We start from the raw sequence: 17651 nt of genomic DNA on the forward strand, positions 1-17651 counted from the left end.
CTGCTGTTACCTGATCCTCCCCAGCTGCCTTCCCCCTTTGCATATCTCCCAAGGCTTTCTTTACTTCTTCCGGCGTTACCTTCGGGATTTCGAATTCCTCTAGACTATTTTCTCTTCCATTATCGTGGTGGGTGCCACTGGTACTGTATAAATCTCTATAGAACTCCTCAGCCACTTGAACTATCTCATCCATATTAGTAATGATATTGCCGGCTTTATCTCTTAACGCATACATCTGATTCTTAGTGTAAATTATGTAAAGGTAAAGCGAAATTGGCGCAGCACATCGCTTCATTACACAAAGAGATACACCATCAGGACCAACCGCTTTGGAATCGTCTTGGCTTTCAAGAAGAGAACGTATACCACGAACACTCAGTTCCACCGGCGGCATCAGTGGAAACGTGCTTGGGTGCGGTTGGGAAGGAGCGTCATGCTTAGGTAAAAACACGGATTGGAAATACGTATTTAAACATGTGGCTTTAGCTTCCTCATCGACTATAACCGCATCATTAAAATTCAGTTCGCTGACTCCAACATTATCAGATCCGCACTCCTTGATATAATGCCAGAACGACTTGGGATTAGTTTTCATTTTATTATTGAGCCCTTCAAAATATCTCTCTTTTGCTTTTTCGACACTTGCTTTATACTGCTCCGTTAATGCTTGTAATTCTTTCGCATGCTCACTGCTTCCAGTTTTCTTTAATTTACGGAAAACTCGCAGCCTTCTCCTGATTTCTCTCAAAGTACCTGACGTCATCCATGGCTTCTTGCATTTATTAATCTTGCCTGCTTGCATCGCAGGTATATACTTATCCACAAGGGCTAACACCTTATCCCTAAACTTAAGACATAAATCGTTTACACCATCGGTTTCAGCAAGGTACTCAAACACGGGTAATTAATCTTCTAGCTTTTGAGCTATGCTTGAGTAGTCACCCTTGCTGAATAGAAAAACCTTTCTAGTTGCACAACTTAAGGTTCTCCTGCTCTCTTTTAAGATCCAAGTTTTTTTTATTATTTATTTATTCTTTTTCTCTGCTGTGTTGAACACGTACTCATGCACATTACTCTGCATGTTTTTTCCTGTTCTGCTGGGGTAACAAAATTAATCACTAGTGTGTGTAGTGCCCATCGTGTCGGTTTCTCTGTGCTTTGTCCCATTTGCACCACAATAGCCTTCACCACTAAGCTAAAATGTTGCTTTTGTATTGTACTCACTAGGGGTGTGTTGTTTTCTCTGTGTGCAGACGACATGTGCAGAGTTCTTGGAGTGTTTTGACCAATGCTACAGCTCACATCCCTGGGACAAGGTTCAGGTGAGCTGAAACACTCTGCTTGATTAGACAGTGTGACCCGCCGTGGTTGCTTAGTGGCTATGGTATTGGGCTGCTAAGCATGAGCTCGTGGGATCGAATCCCGGCCATGGCAGCCTGATTTCGATGGGAGCGAAATGCGAAAACACCCGTGTATTTAGATTTAGGTGCACGTAAAAGAACCCCATGTGCTCTAAATTTTCAGAGCCCCCCACTACAGTGTGCCTTATTCAGTGGAACCCTGGTTATACGTCCCTAGGTTTTGCGACGACCTGGCGCAGTCCCAGCGAAGTCCCCATAGAAGCGATGCATTAAAAACCTCGATTATCCAATGCAATTTTACGCCTGACCTGCGTTATACGACGACCCTCGCGAATTGCGGGATGGAATGTCGGATGAAAGCAAAGTGCCGCGGGTCTCTCTTCATGCAGAGCGCTTGACACCGCTTGACCAGTTAGCTCCAGCGCAGCTTTCTTCCCTGCCTCGTGTCATCGTCCGTTTCTCTTTCCTCCACCAGCAGCCACCCGCGATGCTCGCTGTGCTGAAATAGCGCCTTTTCTTCTCCACAATCACTTTCTCCCTCTATACTCGGCGGCGTCGCATTGGGGAAGCATTTCTCTCCTTCCAGTTTCCCTGCTGCAGATCGCCGACTAGGTAGCGCAGAGAGGCCTAGGTTTATCGCATGTGTTCTTGGTCATAATCCTAGCAACCAGTGTTCAGCAGAGGTTTTGAGTTGTGTGGAGCAACAAGACACACAATGTCCTGAAAGCGGACAGTTCTGTCACTCGGCGATAAGCTAAATATTATTGAGGAAGCGGGAAAGCGGCAGGGAGCCACGAAAGCTAGCATTGCCCAGGACCTTCGAATACCCGAATCTTCACTTAACATGATCGTGGCAGAGAAAGCGGTGGTATTTCAGAATGCCAACAAGTTTGGGCTCAAGCAGAAAGCGGCAAAAGAAGGACAGCATGAGCAGTTAGAAAAAGTCCTCGTAAAGTGGCTGTATCAAGCACGGAGCTCTGCAATCAATGTTGATGGCGCCATTCTAAAAGAAAAGGCAGACCTTGTGGCATTGCGTCTGGGCATCGATGACTTTCAGGCATCAAACAGGTGGCTGGATCGCTTTAAAAAACGAAACAGGATTGTGTACAGCCGCTCCTGCGCAGAAAGCACTTCCGTGGAAGTTTCGATGGTGAACAAGTGGATGGAGTCGCTGCTAGAGATGATTGCTGCATATAAGCCCTGCGACATTTTCAACGCCGATGAGAGCGATATTTTTTACTATATGCAGCCCAAGCAAACCCTTGCATTTAAGGGTGACAGCTGTCATAGTGGCAAGCAGAGCAAAGAGCGTGTGATGGCACTAACGAGGGCGATTCCGAGAGGCTGCCCGTGTTCATTGTTGGAAAGTTTGCAAAGCCACGGTGCTTTACGAACTTGGAAGATGCTGCTGTGCAGCTACAACAACTTCAACAAAAAGGCGTGGATGATGTCTTTGCTTTTAAGCAATTTTTTGTAGCAGCTAGATAACAAAATAGGTGCTAACGCGAGGAAAATATTGCTTTTCGTGAACAGCGCACCATGCCACCCTCCCGATACGTCCAGCCTGAGGAACATAGAGGTTGCTTTTTTTTTTTTTTTTTGCCCAACAACGCAAGCCAGCTGCAGCTGCTGGATGTCGGCATCATTAAGTGCGTCAACCAAGGGTACTGGAAGCGGTACAGTGCAGCGTCGGCTGGTGGCTATGGAACGCAGCGAGTCGGAAAACAAGATCACTGTGCTCGACGCCATGCATTTTATTGCCAGTTCGGGGAACTCAGTGTCACGAAGCACAATCGCTAACTCGTCCAAGCACTGTGGCTTTAAGCGAGAGACTGCCTCCTCTGCTGGGGACGCAACAACCTCGATGCTGCTTGAAGCCGATGCAGGCTTCGCCGATGACGATTTCGAGGGTTTTAATCTCACCACGACCTTTGCCAAGTACTTAGAGGCTGAGTGCAACGTTGCCATCTGCAACGAGGTGTCTGGATGACGCCCTCGAGGAGGTTTGACCTACGCCGACACTGCTGCGACGTCGGACGAGGACAACGACGCCACAGATGCCGTGCCTGTGCCTACCACGTTCGCCGAGGTGCTACAGCACGTAGACAGCATCCAGAACTTCATGTGTTCATGCGACGTTGCAGAGGACCTCCTTTCGGATGTTGCCCAACTCAAGCGAAAGCTCTTGGTTCACGGATCAAACAAGGTCCAAAAGAAACTTACCGAATTTTTTTTAAGTTCGGGCTGGCTGGCAGAAATCACGGCAGTGGGCAGTGGAGTGCCGTAAAGGTTCATTTGAATAAAGCATGATTGGTACCTATACTGCAGCATTAATTCTGATCGCATTTACTTTTTTGGTAATTTGGGTTTCCAAGCCCTGCAGAGTATGTTAGTAGATTACATCGAAGTTTCTCGTAAATCCGTCAGGCAAAGTAAGTAGTATTTTTATAGGCATAATTTATGTTCAAATTTTACAACGCCCGCACCTTATGACGCTTTTTTGCGGTCCTGAGAAAGTCATATAATTGGGGTTCCACTTTAATCAAACCGTGGTTTTGGCATGTAAAACCCCAGAATCCTTATAAACAGTGAGGGCTATCTTTTACCAGGCTGTCTAATTCGTAGAGTTAACCAAGCAAGTTAGCAAGAATTCATGTTGAAAATTCAGCACATAAGACGTAAGTCATACAGGCGGCTAGTACAGTGAAAGCTCGTTAATTCGAACTTCAATAATTCGAATTTATGGATAATTCGAACTGTACGATTTGGTCCGGCCAAGCTCCACAGAAGTCTATGTATAAAAAAGTCCGTTAATTCGAACGCGAGAAGGTTTTCTCACGGATAATTCGAACTACGCTCGCCTGGCACACGACCAGAGAAACGCACCTACTGCCTACACACAAGGCTGTATTTCCTCCGAAACGGAGAGAACGGCGAGAGAAGGCAAAATCGGAAAAAATCTAACCCGCGCGGGGTCAGCCAGAAGGCAGCGGCGACTGCCGCCTCTCCGTTCTACGTAACCTGCGAGACTTCTTGCCCGTTGCGAATCTCGGAGGCTTTGCAAATCTTGTACAGCTGCTAATGTTGTGCGGAGATGGCACGGCAAGCGCCAAAACACAGCGAATCAAGTACGTCGCAGCTGCGCTTGCAATCAAGAACCAACGAATCAGGGCCTTCACCACCTTCACATGTTCAGCGTCTTTGTCTCGGCAGTCTTCATCGGTTGTGCACCTCTGTTTTCAGCTTAGGAGGTATCGGCCGTCGCGATTCATTGTGATGGTGTTAAGCCTCGGCTAACATTCGTTTCGGTGGACATCGGTGGTGTGGCACAGTCGGACCCAGAGCATCGACTTGAAGATGGCGCATGACCGCGGCACACGCCATCACTTTCTGACACGCCAAATTTCTGACATGCCCTACTGCTTCCAAATCGCAGTGTACTGTTGCTCTCCTTCACTTTCGTTAGTTCGAACTTTCGTTAATTCGAACTGAAGCGGCTTCCCCTTGCGGTTCGAATTAACGAGCTTTTACTGTATCAATTAAAGTACCTTTTGTGAACCAGGATTCAGCAAAGAGAGAAAAAGATTATACAGTTGCAATACAGATGTTGGTATTCAAGGGATGTGAAGTGGTGCATACAAAATGGTTAAAGAAATCAAGTCAGTTGAATATTATCTGCTACATCATTAAGGGGGCATGCAGTTCTTGCATTGCAAAAAAATAGTCCAAAATGCAATTTTTTGAAGATCATATTCTCAGTTTCTATAGCTCTCTTTTTATGTTATTTTGAAATATTTTCACTTAAAACCGTATAGAAGGGATCTAAAAAATTTGTTATATCAGTCAGTGTGTTGAAAAAATTTCGCGGAGGTCGCAAGAAAAACAATTTTTTTAAGCCACAATATCTCTGGACGGCATAGCTGACCGCTGCCATGTTGATCTCATTAGAATTTGCATATTTCCGTCTTCGAATTTGCCACTTCGGCTACCTCCTTCACGCAGAAATAAACACACAAGAAGCAAATGATTGAAGGTCATTCTGAACTCTTTGATTGGCCCCCGTCCGCCACGTGACTCCAGTGTGCTTCACCAATGGTCCGATGCTTGCTCTGTGGGGGGTGTTGTCTGCTCTTTGCGCTTCACAGGCTCTTGACGTCTTGACCACTGTGATCTCAGTGAGTGTCGAAATGGGTGTGATGCGTATATCACAGAAGCATGCCTGACCCCTTCGTTTCTGCACATCTTAGACTCACGGTGCCACTGACTTCATGACCAAGTACTTCGCACACCTTGCATGTGGACCCGCTGCTAAGCCACTCAAGCGTATGTGCCTTGGACTCTGTAATCAAGCATGTCACGTGCGGACTCCTTAAACCCACTGCCATGCACATTGGATGCGCAATCTTTGAGCCTGCGGCTAAGCATTTCACGCATCAAGGCCTGGAACTCTGCAATCGAGCACATTGCGCACGAACTCCTCGATCTTGTGGCTGAGCGATTTGCACTCAAGCAGCTCGGATTCAGCGATCAAGCACTTCATACGCAGATTACTCGTACCCACGGCTAAATGTTTTACATATTGTCACCTAGGACTCGGTGTATGACCAGACTCCTCGAAATGCAGCTAAGCATTTCACACGTCTCAGGCTCCGGGACCAAGCGCACTGCGCACCAGTTTGATTTTTATTTTATTTTATTTTTCTTGTTCATGTTTTCTTGTTTTAGCTTTCTTGTTTTTTTTGTTGTTGTTGTTATTCTTTATGGTTCTTGTTATGGTTCTTGTCCTTCAGCTACAGTGCAGGTCGAGACATTCTCACTTTTCTGCCTTGATTATTTTAATTCATTCGAACCCAAAGTGTCGCTGATGGGAAGGTGACGAGAAAAATGGAAAGTGAAATTCTTACTTTCATTTCATTTCATTTATTATACCCTCAAGACCACAAGGTTTTACAGAGGGGAGTGGGGTAAAAAAAAAAAGGTTGCATAACAAAGAAGGCAGCAAGTGATGTAGTCATAGACATGTGAAGCCCGAAGCGATGGTGTTGATTATGGCCGTACGAAATTGTGCCTGGTCTTCAATAGCAATCAACACGGTGGGAAGGTGGTTCCATTCTTCACACGTCCTAGGAAGAAAAGACTCATGACAAGCTCTATTGCGACACTGCAAGACTCCAACTTTGTGGTGATGATCAATGTGAAGAGAAATGTAGGTTGGGGATAAAATAATATTATCGCGCAGATATGAATTATGGAAGTATATTTTACGAAACAGAGCCAAGCGAGAACATTTGCGACGAGCAGAAAGTGGTGGAAGTTGGAGGATATTTTTCATAAAAGTTACACTAGCCGTGCGGTTATAATTGCTTAAGATGAAACGCAAGGCATTATTTTGAACACGTTCGAGATACTGGGTGTCTCAGCATATGGGTCCCAAATTGACGAAGCGTATTCCATTTTACTCCTAATTAGCGTCCTGTACAAAATTAACTTTAATGATGACGGAGCGGAAGAGAAGTTTTGGCGGATATAACCTAACATGCGATTACTTTTATTGATTACGCTGTCGATGTGTAAAGACCAGGAAAGAGTAGAGGTAAATGGACACCTAGGTATTTATAGGATGTAACTGCTTCCATGGTAGTATTACTAAGGTAATGGGTCGAAAGAGGAAGTTCACGGGGGGTTACACGCATGGTTTTGCACTTAGATGGGTGCATGGGTGGTTAGATAGATGCACTTAGAACAGACGCTGTCTGTAACTGCTGCGACCACAAGTCGCACCAGTTACAGACAGCGTTAATGTTGTTTTGCAGAATGTTAGCATCATCGGCGTCAGAAGTTTAACGAAGAATAATGCAATCGTCGGCAAAGAGATAAATGTTAGAAGAAATTTCATTGGGTAAGTTGTTAATATAAATTTAAAAAAAAAGAGTGCCTAACACTGATCCTTGAGGAATGCCAGATTCAACAGGGCTAAATGTAGAGAAGTGGTTATTAAATGCAACAAACTGGGATCGATTAAGAAGAAAGTGCTCTAGCCATGCAAACAGATTAGGGTCAAGATTTAGTTTACTAAGCTTAAAAATGAGTAGTTTGGGAACATACCTTGTCGAAAGCCTTTTCAAAGTCGAAGAAAACACAGTCTGCGCATGAACCTTTATCAAGAGTAAGATGAAGATCGTGAGTGAACGAAAGCAGTTGTGTTTCACAAGAGAAATGTTTGCGGAAACCGTGCTGTGTGCGTGTGAAGAATGAGTTATCATCTAAGTGCTTAACTAAATGAGAAAACAAGATATGTTCGAGTACTTTACGAGGAATGCTAATAAGGGAAATGGGGCGGTAGTTATGAGGTGAGCATTTGTTGCCGGACTTGTGAAGTGGAACCACCTTCCCAATTTTCCAGTCTGCAGGGAGCTGATGGATGTCCAAAGATTGCTGGAATTTTTTTTAATGTAATAAAGATGAGTAAACAGAAGTGTTTTTCAAAAACGTTGTTGTAACCAGGTCTGGGCCAGGGCTTGACCACATCTTCAGATATTTAATTGCAGTTTCTACTCCAAGTGGCTCGATCCTAATAGAATCCATGGCCGGGTAATTGCAGCTATTTAGGGTGGGAAACACAGGATCAGGACATAGAACGAAATTACTGCAGAATATGGAGTTTACGGTTTGGGGACATTCAGCGTCGGGTATTTTTGATTCACTAGAATCAGCTAAGGTTATTGTATCACCGTCCCACTTAGATGCCAAGCGACTTTTTTTTGCGATGTGGTACAGGCACTTTTTACGATTGCAAAGCCTCTTTAGGTGGGAATTTAACCAAGGCACCTTAGAATTCGACGATATAATACGCGACGGAATAAACTTATCAGTTAGTTCATGTACTTTGTTTCTGAATATGATCCAGTTATTGTCTACCGTGCGATCATTGAAGTTACTTAAAAAGAGGTCAAGGAAATTAGATAATTCCAAGTTTATATCGTTAAAGTTTTCCTTGTCGGAGTCATATATTAACTTTCTTTTAACAGCTGGCTTTGACAGAGGAGACGTAATGTTAAATGGTCGCTTACAACAGGTATACATGAAACGTTCGTAATAAGGTCAGGATGAGAGCATAATATCAAATCTAAGATATTGGCAGTACCCTTTGAAATTCTTGTTGGTTCAGATACTAGTTGAGTTAAAGAAAATAAAGAACAAAGATCAAGAAATTCATTACACTTTGAAGAATATGGATAACAAACAGGTAACAATCAGCATTCCAATTTATATTTGGGAAGTTAAAGTCCCCCATTAATATAACAGGTGCTTTTGGATGCAGCACAAAAAGTGTGTGTAGTGCATCATGAAGTTCGGCAGTGAAAGAAGATGGGTAAGAGGCAGGGCAGTAACAAACAGCGAAAATAAATTTTCGATGGCCTAGGTCAACGCAGGCGCACACTTTCTAGGTTGCTGTGAAAGGTAACGTGATGACAAGGCAAAGATTTCGAAATGGCAAGCAGTGCACCTCCACCGTGGCCAGCCATGCGATCACAACGAAAGATATGAAAGCGGGATACGTCAAAAATTTCACATTCGTACACCTGAGGATTCAACCACGTTTCAGTTAGAGCGATTATACTGGCACCGCAGTTGTCAACGAGAGAGTTAATTGCTTCGCGCTTGTTTATCACACTTTTTACATGCACTGGGACATGTGCTGAGGAAACAACACCGCTACCCCTCGCGTGTTCCTGCGTAGCAAAGGGACTGCCTGAACTGACAGCTGTGGCCGCGCCATCAGGGAGTGCAAGCTTGATTTGCTTGACACAGTCACTCATTGGGTCGTACAGGAAGGATTGCCTACCAATAAAAAGCTTATTAAATCTTATCTGAAACGGGAGAATTGGGCTGACGCTTACCAAATTCGATAAGCTTTTTCCTTGCGTGCCTTGTAGCGGGCAAGAAGTCCTCAGAAACAAAAACGTTGTTAGCTTTCAGCTTGCTCCGCGAGGAAAGTATGGTTTCCTTGACCTTAAAGTTAGTTAATTTCATTATGACGGGGCGACACTTCCCGTCTGAAAAGGTTCCGATACAATGCGCGCATTCAAACGAGTTTGGTGGCAGATCACATTCCATCACAGACGACAAGGCAGCGATTGTTTTCTGTTCAGTCTGCACCCATGATTCATGGTAGTCAGGTATGCCATAAAAAATTAGGTTGTTACGCCTTGTTCTGTCGTCCAGATCATCTAGACGAGCTATAAGGGTGACCTGCTGTTTTCCAGGCTTTCCGCTGATTGTTGCACTTTGACCAAATCACTAGAGACATTGTCAAGTGTTTCGGATTTCTTTTCCAGCGATTCCAGGGGGTGGTAAATGTCAGTTAGCTTGCTTTCAATAACATGTTGGCTTGTTTTGACGTCCTTCACGTCCTTTTTTAACTCAGCCTGGCCTTTGGCAAGCTCACTTGTTGTTTTTTATGTCTTTTAGCATTTGTAGGACAGAACTAATTTCATTGGACTGAAGTTCATTAGCACTATTAGAAGCAACAACATCTTGGCTTGATTTTTGTGGTTTTGGAGGCCCTGGGTTTTCCTCGACATCGCCACATTTTAACAACAGCAGATTCATATTAATGCAGTCGCACACACTATCAAAGAAAACAAGTGGGCAGGGGAGCAGCAATAGGGAGCGATTGTCACTCCGTCTAGCGTACAAAGCCAAATTGTTACGCACCTGAGGAGCGAAGAAATGATGCATATGAAGCATACTGTCATAAGCGCTGCTCCACTGCCCACTAAAGTGGTAGACCATCCGCGTGTTGCTTATGAAGAAGCCGGGCATGGGCGTTTCTTCCGGTGTAGTCATCCCAGAAGCGATGAGCTTCCTGTCCAGCAGCCAACTGTGTGAAAGCGGCTCGTAGGTCTCAGCACCTGTGCTGTCGACGAAAACACGTTGGCCATGATCAGCAACCGCGCCAGCGTCAGCCTGAGGGTAGATATGCAGGAGTGCAGACGGTGAAACAATCGCCAGGATCAGCAACACCTGAGGAGCGAAGAAATGATGCATATGAAGCATACTGTCATAAGCGCTGCTCCACTGCCCACTAAAGTGGTAGACCATCCGCGTGTTGCTTATGAAGAAGCCGGGCATGGGCGTTTCTTCTGGTGTAGTCATCCTAGAAGCGATGAGCTTCCTGTGTAGCAGCCAACTGTGTGAAGGCGGCTCGTAGGTCTCAGCACGTATGCTGTCGAAGAAAGCACGTTGGCCATGATCAGCAACCGCGCAAGCGCCAGCCTGAGGGTAGATATGCAGGGGTGCAGACGGTGAAACAATCGCCAGGATCAGCAACACCTGAGGAGCGAAGAAATGATGCATATGAAGCATACTGTCATAAGCGCTGCTCCACTGCCCACTAAAGTGGTAGACCATCCGCGCTTTACTTATGAAGAAGCCGGGCATGGGTGTTTCTTCCGGTGTAGTCGTCCCAGAAGCAATGAGCTTCCTGTGCAACAGCCAACCGTGTGAAGGCGGCTCGTAAGTCTCAGCATGTGTGCTGTCGAAGAAAGCACGTTGGCCATGATCAGCAATCGCGCAAGCGCCAGCCTGAGGGTAGATATGCAGGGGCGCAGACGGTGAAACAATCACCAGAATCAGCAACACCTGAGGAGCAAAGAAATGCATATGAAGCATACTGTCATAAGCGCTGCTCCACTGCCCACTCTGCCCAATAAAAGAAAAGCGGAATGTCATGACCTTCAACATATTCACAATATTCCACAAACCTTCCACTGCATTCCGTAACCTGTCCAGGCCCTCACGAGGTTCGAAGCAAGAAAAGTTTGTGTACAACACAATGTTCTCAAAATATGGTAGTAAGTGCAAACACTAGGCTTTAAAAAGCACAAGGTAAAGCTCCGCATAAGTGCAGACTTGCAAGGCATGCATGTTTCAGCTGCATTTCTGCCTGTGTATCAACGCCTTCCTCATATGCAGAACCTCAGCTGTTGTCTAGGTAAAAAATGCAAAATGATCCTGGAAGCCTTCGTTCAGTCATATGGTCATTGCTACCAAAAGATTAAAACACGTCCTTGAATTTGACAGAGATTATGTCAGTGGTGCTAAGGGGTAAGGCTCCCTGCTCCACTAGAGCCAGTTGTGATCAATGCAGTACGCAAATACGATTCTGGGAACCACTGCGCTTCTGTGGGATATTGTGCAACATTTGATCTGCAACCTGGCCAACATGCTTGCATCTTCACAGAGCAGTGGAGAAGGATGGCTTGGGGAAAGAAAGGTAAGCAAAGCACTTCAGTCCAAAGGGAAAACACTCCAGAAGCCCCTAATTTGATACATCAGTGACTACAACCATGGTGCTATTTCATAAAGTAAAATCTAAGGTTCAAGTTCGAAAGCCATTTTCCCAAAACCTTTCCTTGCCTCCTGCTCGGCTTGTCCCGCTGATTTCATCACGACTGTACATCTACTTCAATTGTGCTTTTTTTTTTTTTACTATGTTCTTTGTGCAGTTCAGGGTGCGACATTCTTGCTTCTCTCGTATAACTTTTTCTGAAATAATGATTCAACTAGTTGTTCACAGTCTATAAGCCTGTTTTACAGTCACCTCATAAAGAGTGAAAACCAAAAAATTGCTGTAAAAGAAAAATAGATGAAAGTCACTCCTTCAACCATTCATTTTAGAATGCATATTGCTTTGAATCGGTTTTCTATTGCACTTTGTGAGTCGTTCATCGTTGGAGCAAGTATAAAAGGAGAAAAAATGTGTAAATAAAACGTGTGTGAGATATAACTTTAAAATGTTTAGGTAACATTAGAGAAACATTATCATTAAGCCGGCCATTTATCATCAGAAGTGATGAAATATGAAAGTTAATTTCGAAAACCACGTCTGTCAGTGTGCTTGAGCCTACATATTGTTATGTGGAAGGTATGTGAGAGTTGTGAAAATCCACGTCATAAGCGGTACCATGTTATAACCAAAGCATGCTTTTTTGGCTCTTGCAAGTACCAAACGGGCAACCTAGCTTTCAAATGCAATTTATTGCACATTTCACTCACATGCACATACAAAACAGTCACAACTTAGGTTGAAAATTAAGTTTGCTTCACAAGTGTGCTATTAGCATAAGAATGCTGTGATTTTCGTCTGGTGGTGTTTTTTCACTGCACTTTGAATGCGTTCATTCTCTACGAGGCTTAAACACTGAACCGCTTTGTTGCTCAAACTGTTTTTTGTGCAGTGTATTTTTACAGTATATTGTCTCAGTATTGCTTTGCAGTAGTAGTGGAATCTCGTTATGTTGAAATAAACACACTTGGTTACATTGAGTTTCTAAATATTTGGTGTCCGCTAAACAAGAAGTTATAAAAAGATCAAAAAGATTGTTACATTGAGGTTCAAAGGCATACTAAAGCAACATAAATCAGCTTAGAAGTTTAGACGGATTAATTATTCTTTGAGAACTCTATTGCTAATTTTACAATTAGGCTGATTATCAAAAAAGAAAATTCTGGTCAAAGTTTAATTTTTTTTTAATTTTGAACCAGAACCTCGAAGCCAGTACGTCAGTGTGATATCACAAATTTGAAAGTATTTTTCGTACTTGGACAGCGTTGGACTTGATAAAAGCTACTGAAACTTGCCATGTTCAGTTCTTGGTTTTTTAGAATACGGTGTAGTCCAGTTTTGCCCATAGAGAGTCAACTAGGGCCTAGCAGACACCATCGAAATTCCTCACGTAATGGCAGGCTGGTGGGGGAACCACCTGTCCTTAGTTGTTGCACATCTTCTTGCTAACGAAGCGTCGTCCCATGTTGAGAGTGGCATTTTTGGTATTGTCGGAGGGTAATTTACAAATACTGGTGAACTCATTTTTCTCTTTGGTGTCCCTTTAACTGTAGTAGAATCGAATAAAAAAGTGCCGACTATCAAATATCTCAAAATGTATCAGAATTTCATGCCTGCAAATTTTGTGCAAGAAAAGACACTGCTGAAAAAGCATGGGAGTCTCCTAGCAACTTATAGGAATGTAAGGGGCTATCAGTAACTGGGCTACATAGAAATGAAGGTATACAGTACGGTCTGCTCTTATTAAATGGAACTGCAAATTAGTATACCAGCACTGATTACAGCTCAGTTGTGCAAATATTCTAGGCACTATAGCACCATCACATAGGCGCCGCCTACATTTGCAGCACCCTGTTGCATGCTCGGAAGGCTTTTCTTTTTTCTTTTTAAATTGTAGTGTTTATGCACCAAAACCACAATTTGACTATGAGGCACACAGTAATGGTGGGACCTGGGGTTCTTTAACATGCCCCTAAAGCACGTTTTTGAAATTTGCCCCCATCAAAATATGGCCGAAAAAGACAGTAGGCCTAGCTCAATGGGTGCAGCTCGACATAATGCATTTATTTTTGTCAGCACAATTAGCATTGGCTTAAATAAATTTGTTTTGCTACTTGCAAACCAGCCAAGCTGCCTAGCCAAGACGGTCAGTGTTTGCTTTCCATCTGTGAGATGAAATGCCGTCAGGTTACTGCTCACGATCATGCCAGTGGTTTAGTACTGAGCACTGCCTTACGGAACAGGTGCACATTCAACATAATTTGTTCTATTAATTGCTATTTCGTGTGAAAAGCAAAATAGCGAATTTGATAGATCATGCTGCAAACGCCAGACCCTGGCTGGTCAGACAACTACCGCCATGTCTAGTAACCGATGATAAGCAGCTGAGGCCCGACATGGCTGGGGTGCTAACTGCACATAAACTCACGGCCTGACAGGCCGAGGCCGGACTCCAGCGGTGACAAAGTATCAACCATTTCGATCTTGGAAGAACGCTTTCCGCCATATGACAAGCGATAGCAGGTGACGCTTGGTGCGTACATGTCTCGTGCCTTGGTGCAGAGAAAACAAAGATTGGTGCCATGCTTGCTCTTGCAAGGAGCGCTTAAGAAATAAAGAAGGATGGCGAGGCAGTCTCTCCCTGGTTTCCACTGTGTCTGGATTCGTCTTATGCTGCCCTGGAACCCATAGAAATTTATAGCCACCACAGCACCTCACATTTGCCGCCCAACGGCTTGGGCTGAGCTAGGAAGACGTTTATTCCTTTTTTATGCGAAGCATATTACGAGGGCTCAACCCAGCTCCTCAGGCGCGGCGGTGTCGCCTTGAAACCACGTGACACCGTGACGTCACGACAGAGGAGAAGTGGCTTTGGCTCAACTCTTGCAAGATGGGCTGGGTGGGAATCGAACCAGGGTCTCCGGAGTGTGAGACGGAGACGCTACCACTGAGCCACGAGTACGATGCTTCAAAGCGGTACAAAAGCGCCTCTAGTGAATGCGGTGTTGCCTTAGAAACGAGCTGTTTCTAAGGCTCAGGCGTGCGTCGCTTGCTCAGGCGCACATTTCGTTGCCGCGCCGAACGCTGCGTTGCTCGACGCTCACCGCGTCCAATGCGGGGCATCCAAGGCGAAGCAGAGTAACGCATGAGTTGTTTCTTCGTCTAGCCGAACCAAATATAGCCAAGCAACAGCAGTTCACCAAGCTAAACAGTGGTTCAACAACTAAAATAAAGGCTAGTATGCTTCGCATCCTGGGCTTAACCTTACCTAAGCCACAGCCATTTTTTTATGTGGGGACTTCGCTCGCTATGTGCTCCTTTGGTCAAACCGCTGACTTCAGGACATCGTTGGCTCTGTAAACCCAAGATGGCAACCGCCCAGTGTTGCATCGATATGTTCAAATAGCTGGATGATGCTGCCCGGGTGGAAGCTACAGAGTAGCTGTGTCCGAAGCAGGTGCCCTAAGGACCGAAGTGGATCAGCTACACCACGAATTGGAAGGACTGAAATTAATGTTTTCGGAAGGACACGATGTGGCCAAAGAAGTCGATCCACCAAAGCAACCTCTTGACCCACAGTTGCAGGTAAGTCATGACTTCTTTGGCAACTTACTCACTCCAATTGTGGAACGCATCGAGAGCTTAGAGTCGAAAATGTGTGGCTTCGGATGCCGAATCCTGCACGAGTGTGGTGACCAGCGCTGCATCAATAAAAGTTAAATGTTACTTGGGAAACCAACGTGGCACTAAAGACAAAGAAGCTACTTCATGCATGTCCAACGGCCCGGGTGAAGACGCTCGCAACCAACTTTCAAGTTTTGCGGCAAACTCCTTACCACAACTTGGGAAAGATGTCACTGCCTGGTTTCATCAAGTTGATTTTTGGTTCAGAATGTTCAGCGTTCATGAAGAGGTCGCGATACCCTTCATTATCTCCAGACTCCCAGCTAAGGATTTCACCTGGATGCTCCACCATGCAAAAATGGCCAATATCACTACCTGGGCTGATGTGAAGGCAGCGTTCCGCCGCCATTATTACATAGATTGTGATGTAACTTCTAAGCAGTGAATGTTCGGAGCTACACAACGAGCTTGGAGAGTTGTGCACAGACTTTGCATACCGCAAGTATATGAGTCAAGTAAACAGTATATGAGTCAATGTGACTTTCGTCAGAGAATGAAGATGTCGACATCAATGCCTTTTGGATTACTGCAACCAATAGAGGTACACAGCCCTTTTCATAAAGTTGGGATGGACATAGTAGTTCCCTTCAGGAAGTCTAGAGGATATAAATATCATTGCAGCCATTGACTACCTCACAAAGTTCGTTGAGGCAAAACCCTTGAGGAATATAGAAGCTACGACAGTTCTAAAGTTCATTGGGCATAGAATCATATTGATGCACAAATTCCCAGCCACAACTAATACAGACTGCGGTACTCAAATGATGGCACATTGTACTGAAGCTTACCGCAAGCATCACGGCATCACATATGCTGCCACAACCGCAAATCATCCTGCAGCGAATTGCTTGTGCGAAAGGGCCAACAAGGCAATCAAGCCAGAAAGAACTTGAAGATCTGAAAAAAGAGTCCACTTATGGCGCGATAGTGCGCGAAAGACTGCAAAAAGCTATAGAGCTTGCGGCCGCGCACATCAGACTGGTGTAAGAAAACAGAAGGACTACTTCAACAAGCACCGCAAGGACGTTGGGTTCGAAAGAGGACAACTAGTGCTCCACCGTCTGGTGTTAAATTGACCACGTGGTATAACAACCCGCACAAGATAGTGAACAGACTGTCTCCCATGAACTACGAGATTAAACTCACCGATAACATGGGAATTGACATGGCTCATGTCGAGAAATTGAAGCTGTACCTTGGCCCAATTGCAGAGATGGAACAACTTCGTGCTTCGGACTAAGCTGTACATGTACCAGAAGCAGTGTGAATGCAGTGCAGTGTGTGGTGTAGTATAGTGCCAGTGATTGTATTTACTTTTCATGTGTGAAAATGGGACAACAATGCTTGCCCTTGTAAATAGTTTCTATTTTACTATCGTAAATCAGGGTGTCTACCGACCGGGAAAACCAGGAATTCTCAGGGAATTTGAATAGTCTGGAAATACTCAGGGAAAACTCAGGGAATTTGGGCTTCTATCAGGGAAAATTACCTGTCTCTTTAGGGAAAGGGAACGAAAGTCGTGTGAATGCTGGCTCCAGTAAAAGAGGAATCGCAAAGAATCGTCATTGACGCCGTGTCATCGGCACGATGTATTGCCAGATTAGTTATCGACCGATTTTCCAGACGCCCGATTTTTTGGACATGCCCGATAATTCGCACGACTTTGCGGCACCACCACGTACTCAATATAGTCAATGCATATTGCCCTGACTGCAGGTCTGAAATGGCATTAATCAAAGCCACCACCGCTGCCATTTTGATTATCTCGCCACCTCGAACCGGCACTCTCGCACGCAGATCCGCTGGCGGCCGTAGCCACTACCGCGGCAACGTTAAGCCTAGCTGCTTCTACGTTCGTTATTAAGCTTCTTGCCGTTCAGCGCCGTGTTTTCTATTGAGAGAATTCGCCGCTGTCAGCAATGGCACCGACTCCGCCTTTGTAATCTTCGCGATTGGCTTCGAAGCTAGCAGAGCACAGCGCGTTGCGTAATGCCAGTCACCAAAAGTTAGTTTCGCCTCAGTACAGTAGTGCTAGGCAGTGAAGCATAGAAAGGGTGGGAAGGGGCAATTGTCACAGGACACAGTATGCATTCCTTAATTATACACGCGTGCACCCCCGTCTCATGTCAAAGTGCGAGCACCGATATGCCTAAGAAGTGTACTGGCAGGCTTTAAGAATTTTTTCGGACGTGCTTGTGGCAATTTTAGCCCTTAAGGGCAGTTAAAGACATGCATTCGTTTTTTTTTTTTTCGTA

At 44.9% G+C, this 17651-nt stretch overlaps 1 protein-coding gene across 4 annotated transcripts in view; it reads left to right on the top strand.

Annotated features, from left to right (window-relative positions):
• TTLL12 (Tubulin tyrosine ligase-like 12) overlaps positions 1-17651 on the top strand; it is a 288546-nt gene that overhangs the window by 258577 nt on the left and 12318 nt on the right. For 3 of the 4 annotated variants that reach the window (XR_010564212.2, XM_065431507.2, XM_065431508.2), the window contains one exon: positions 1254-1322. Coding sequence is in view for 2 of the 4 variants with exons in the window: in XM_065431507.2 (XP_065287579.1) it covers positions 1254-1322 (69 nt within the window). In the remaining 2 variants the exon portion in view is untranslated. Of the gene's footprint in view, positions 1-1253; positions 1328-17651 lie in introns of those variants that run through there. The other variant, XR_010564211.1, reaches the window with a different exon arrangement.

This window comes from Dermacentor albipictus, unplaced genomic scaffold (genome assembly GCF_038994185.2).
Source record: "Dermacentor albipictus isolate Rhodes 1998 colony unplaced genomic scaffold, USDA_Dalb.pri_finalv2 scaffold_16, whole genome shotgun sequence".
Lineage (NCBI taxonomy): Eukaryota > Metazoa > Arthropoda > Arachnida > Ixodida > Ixodidae > Dermacentor > Dermacentor albipictus.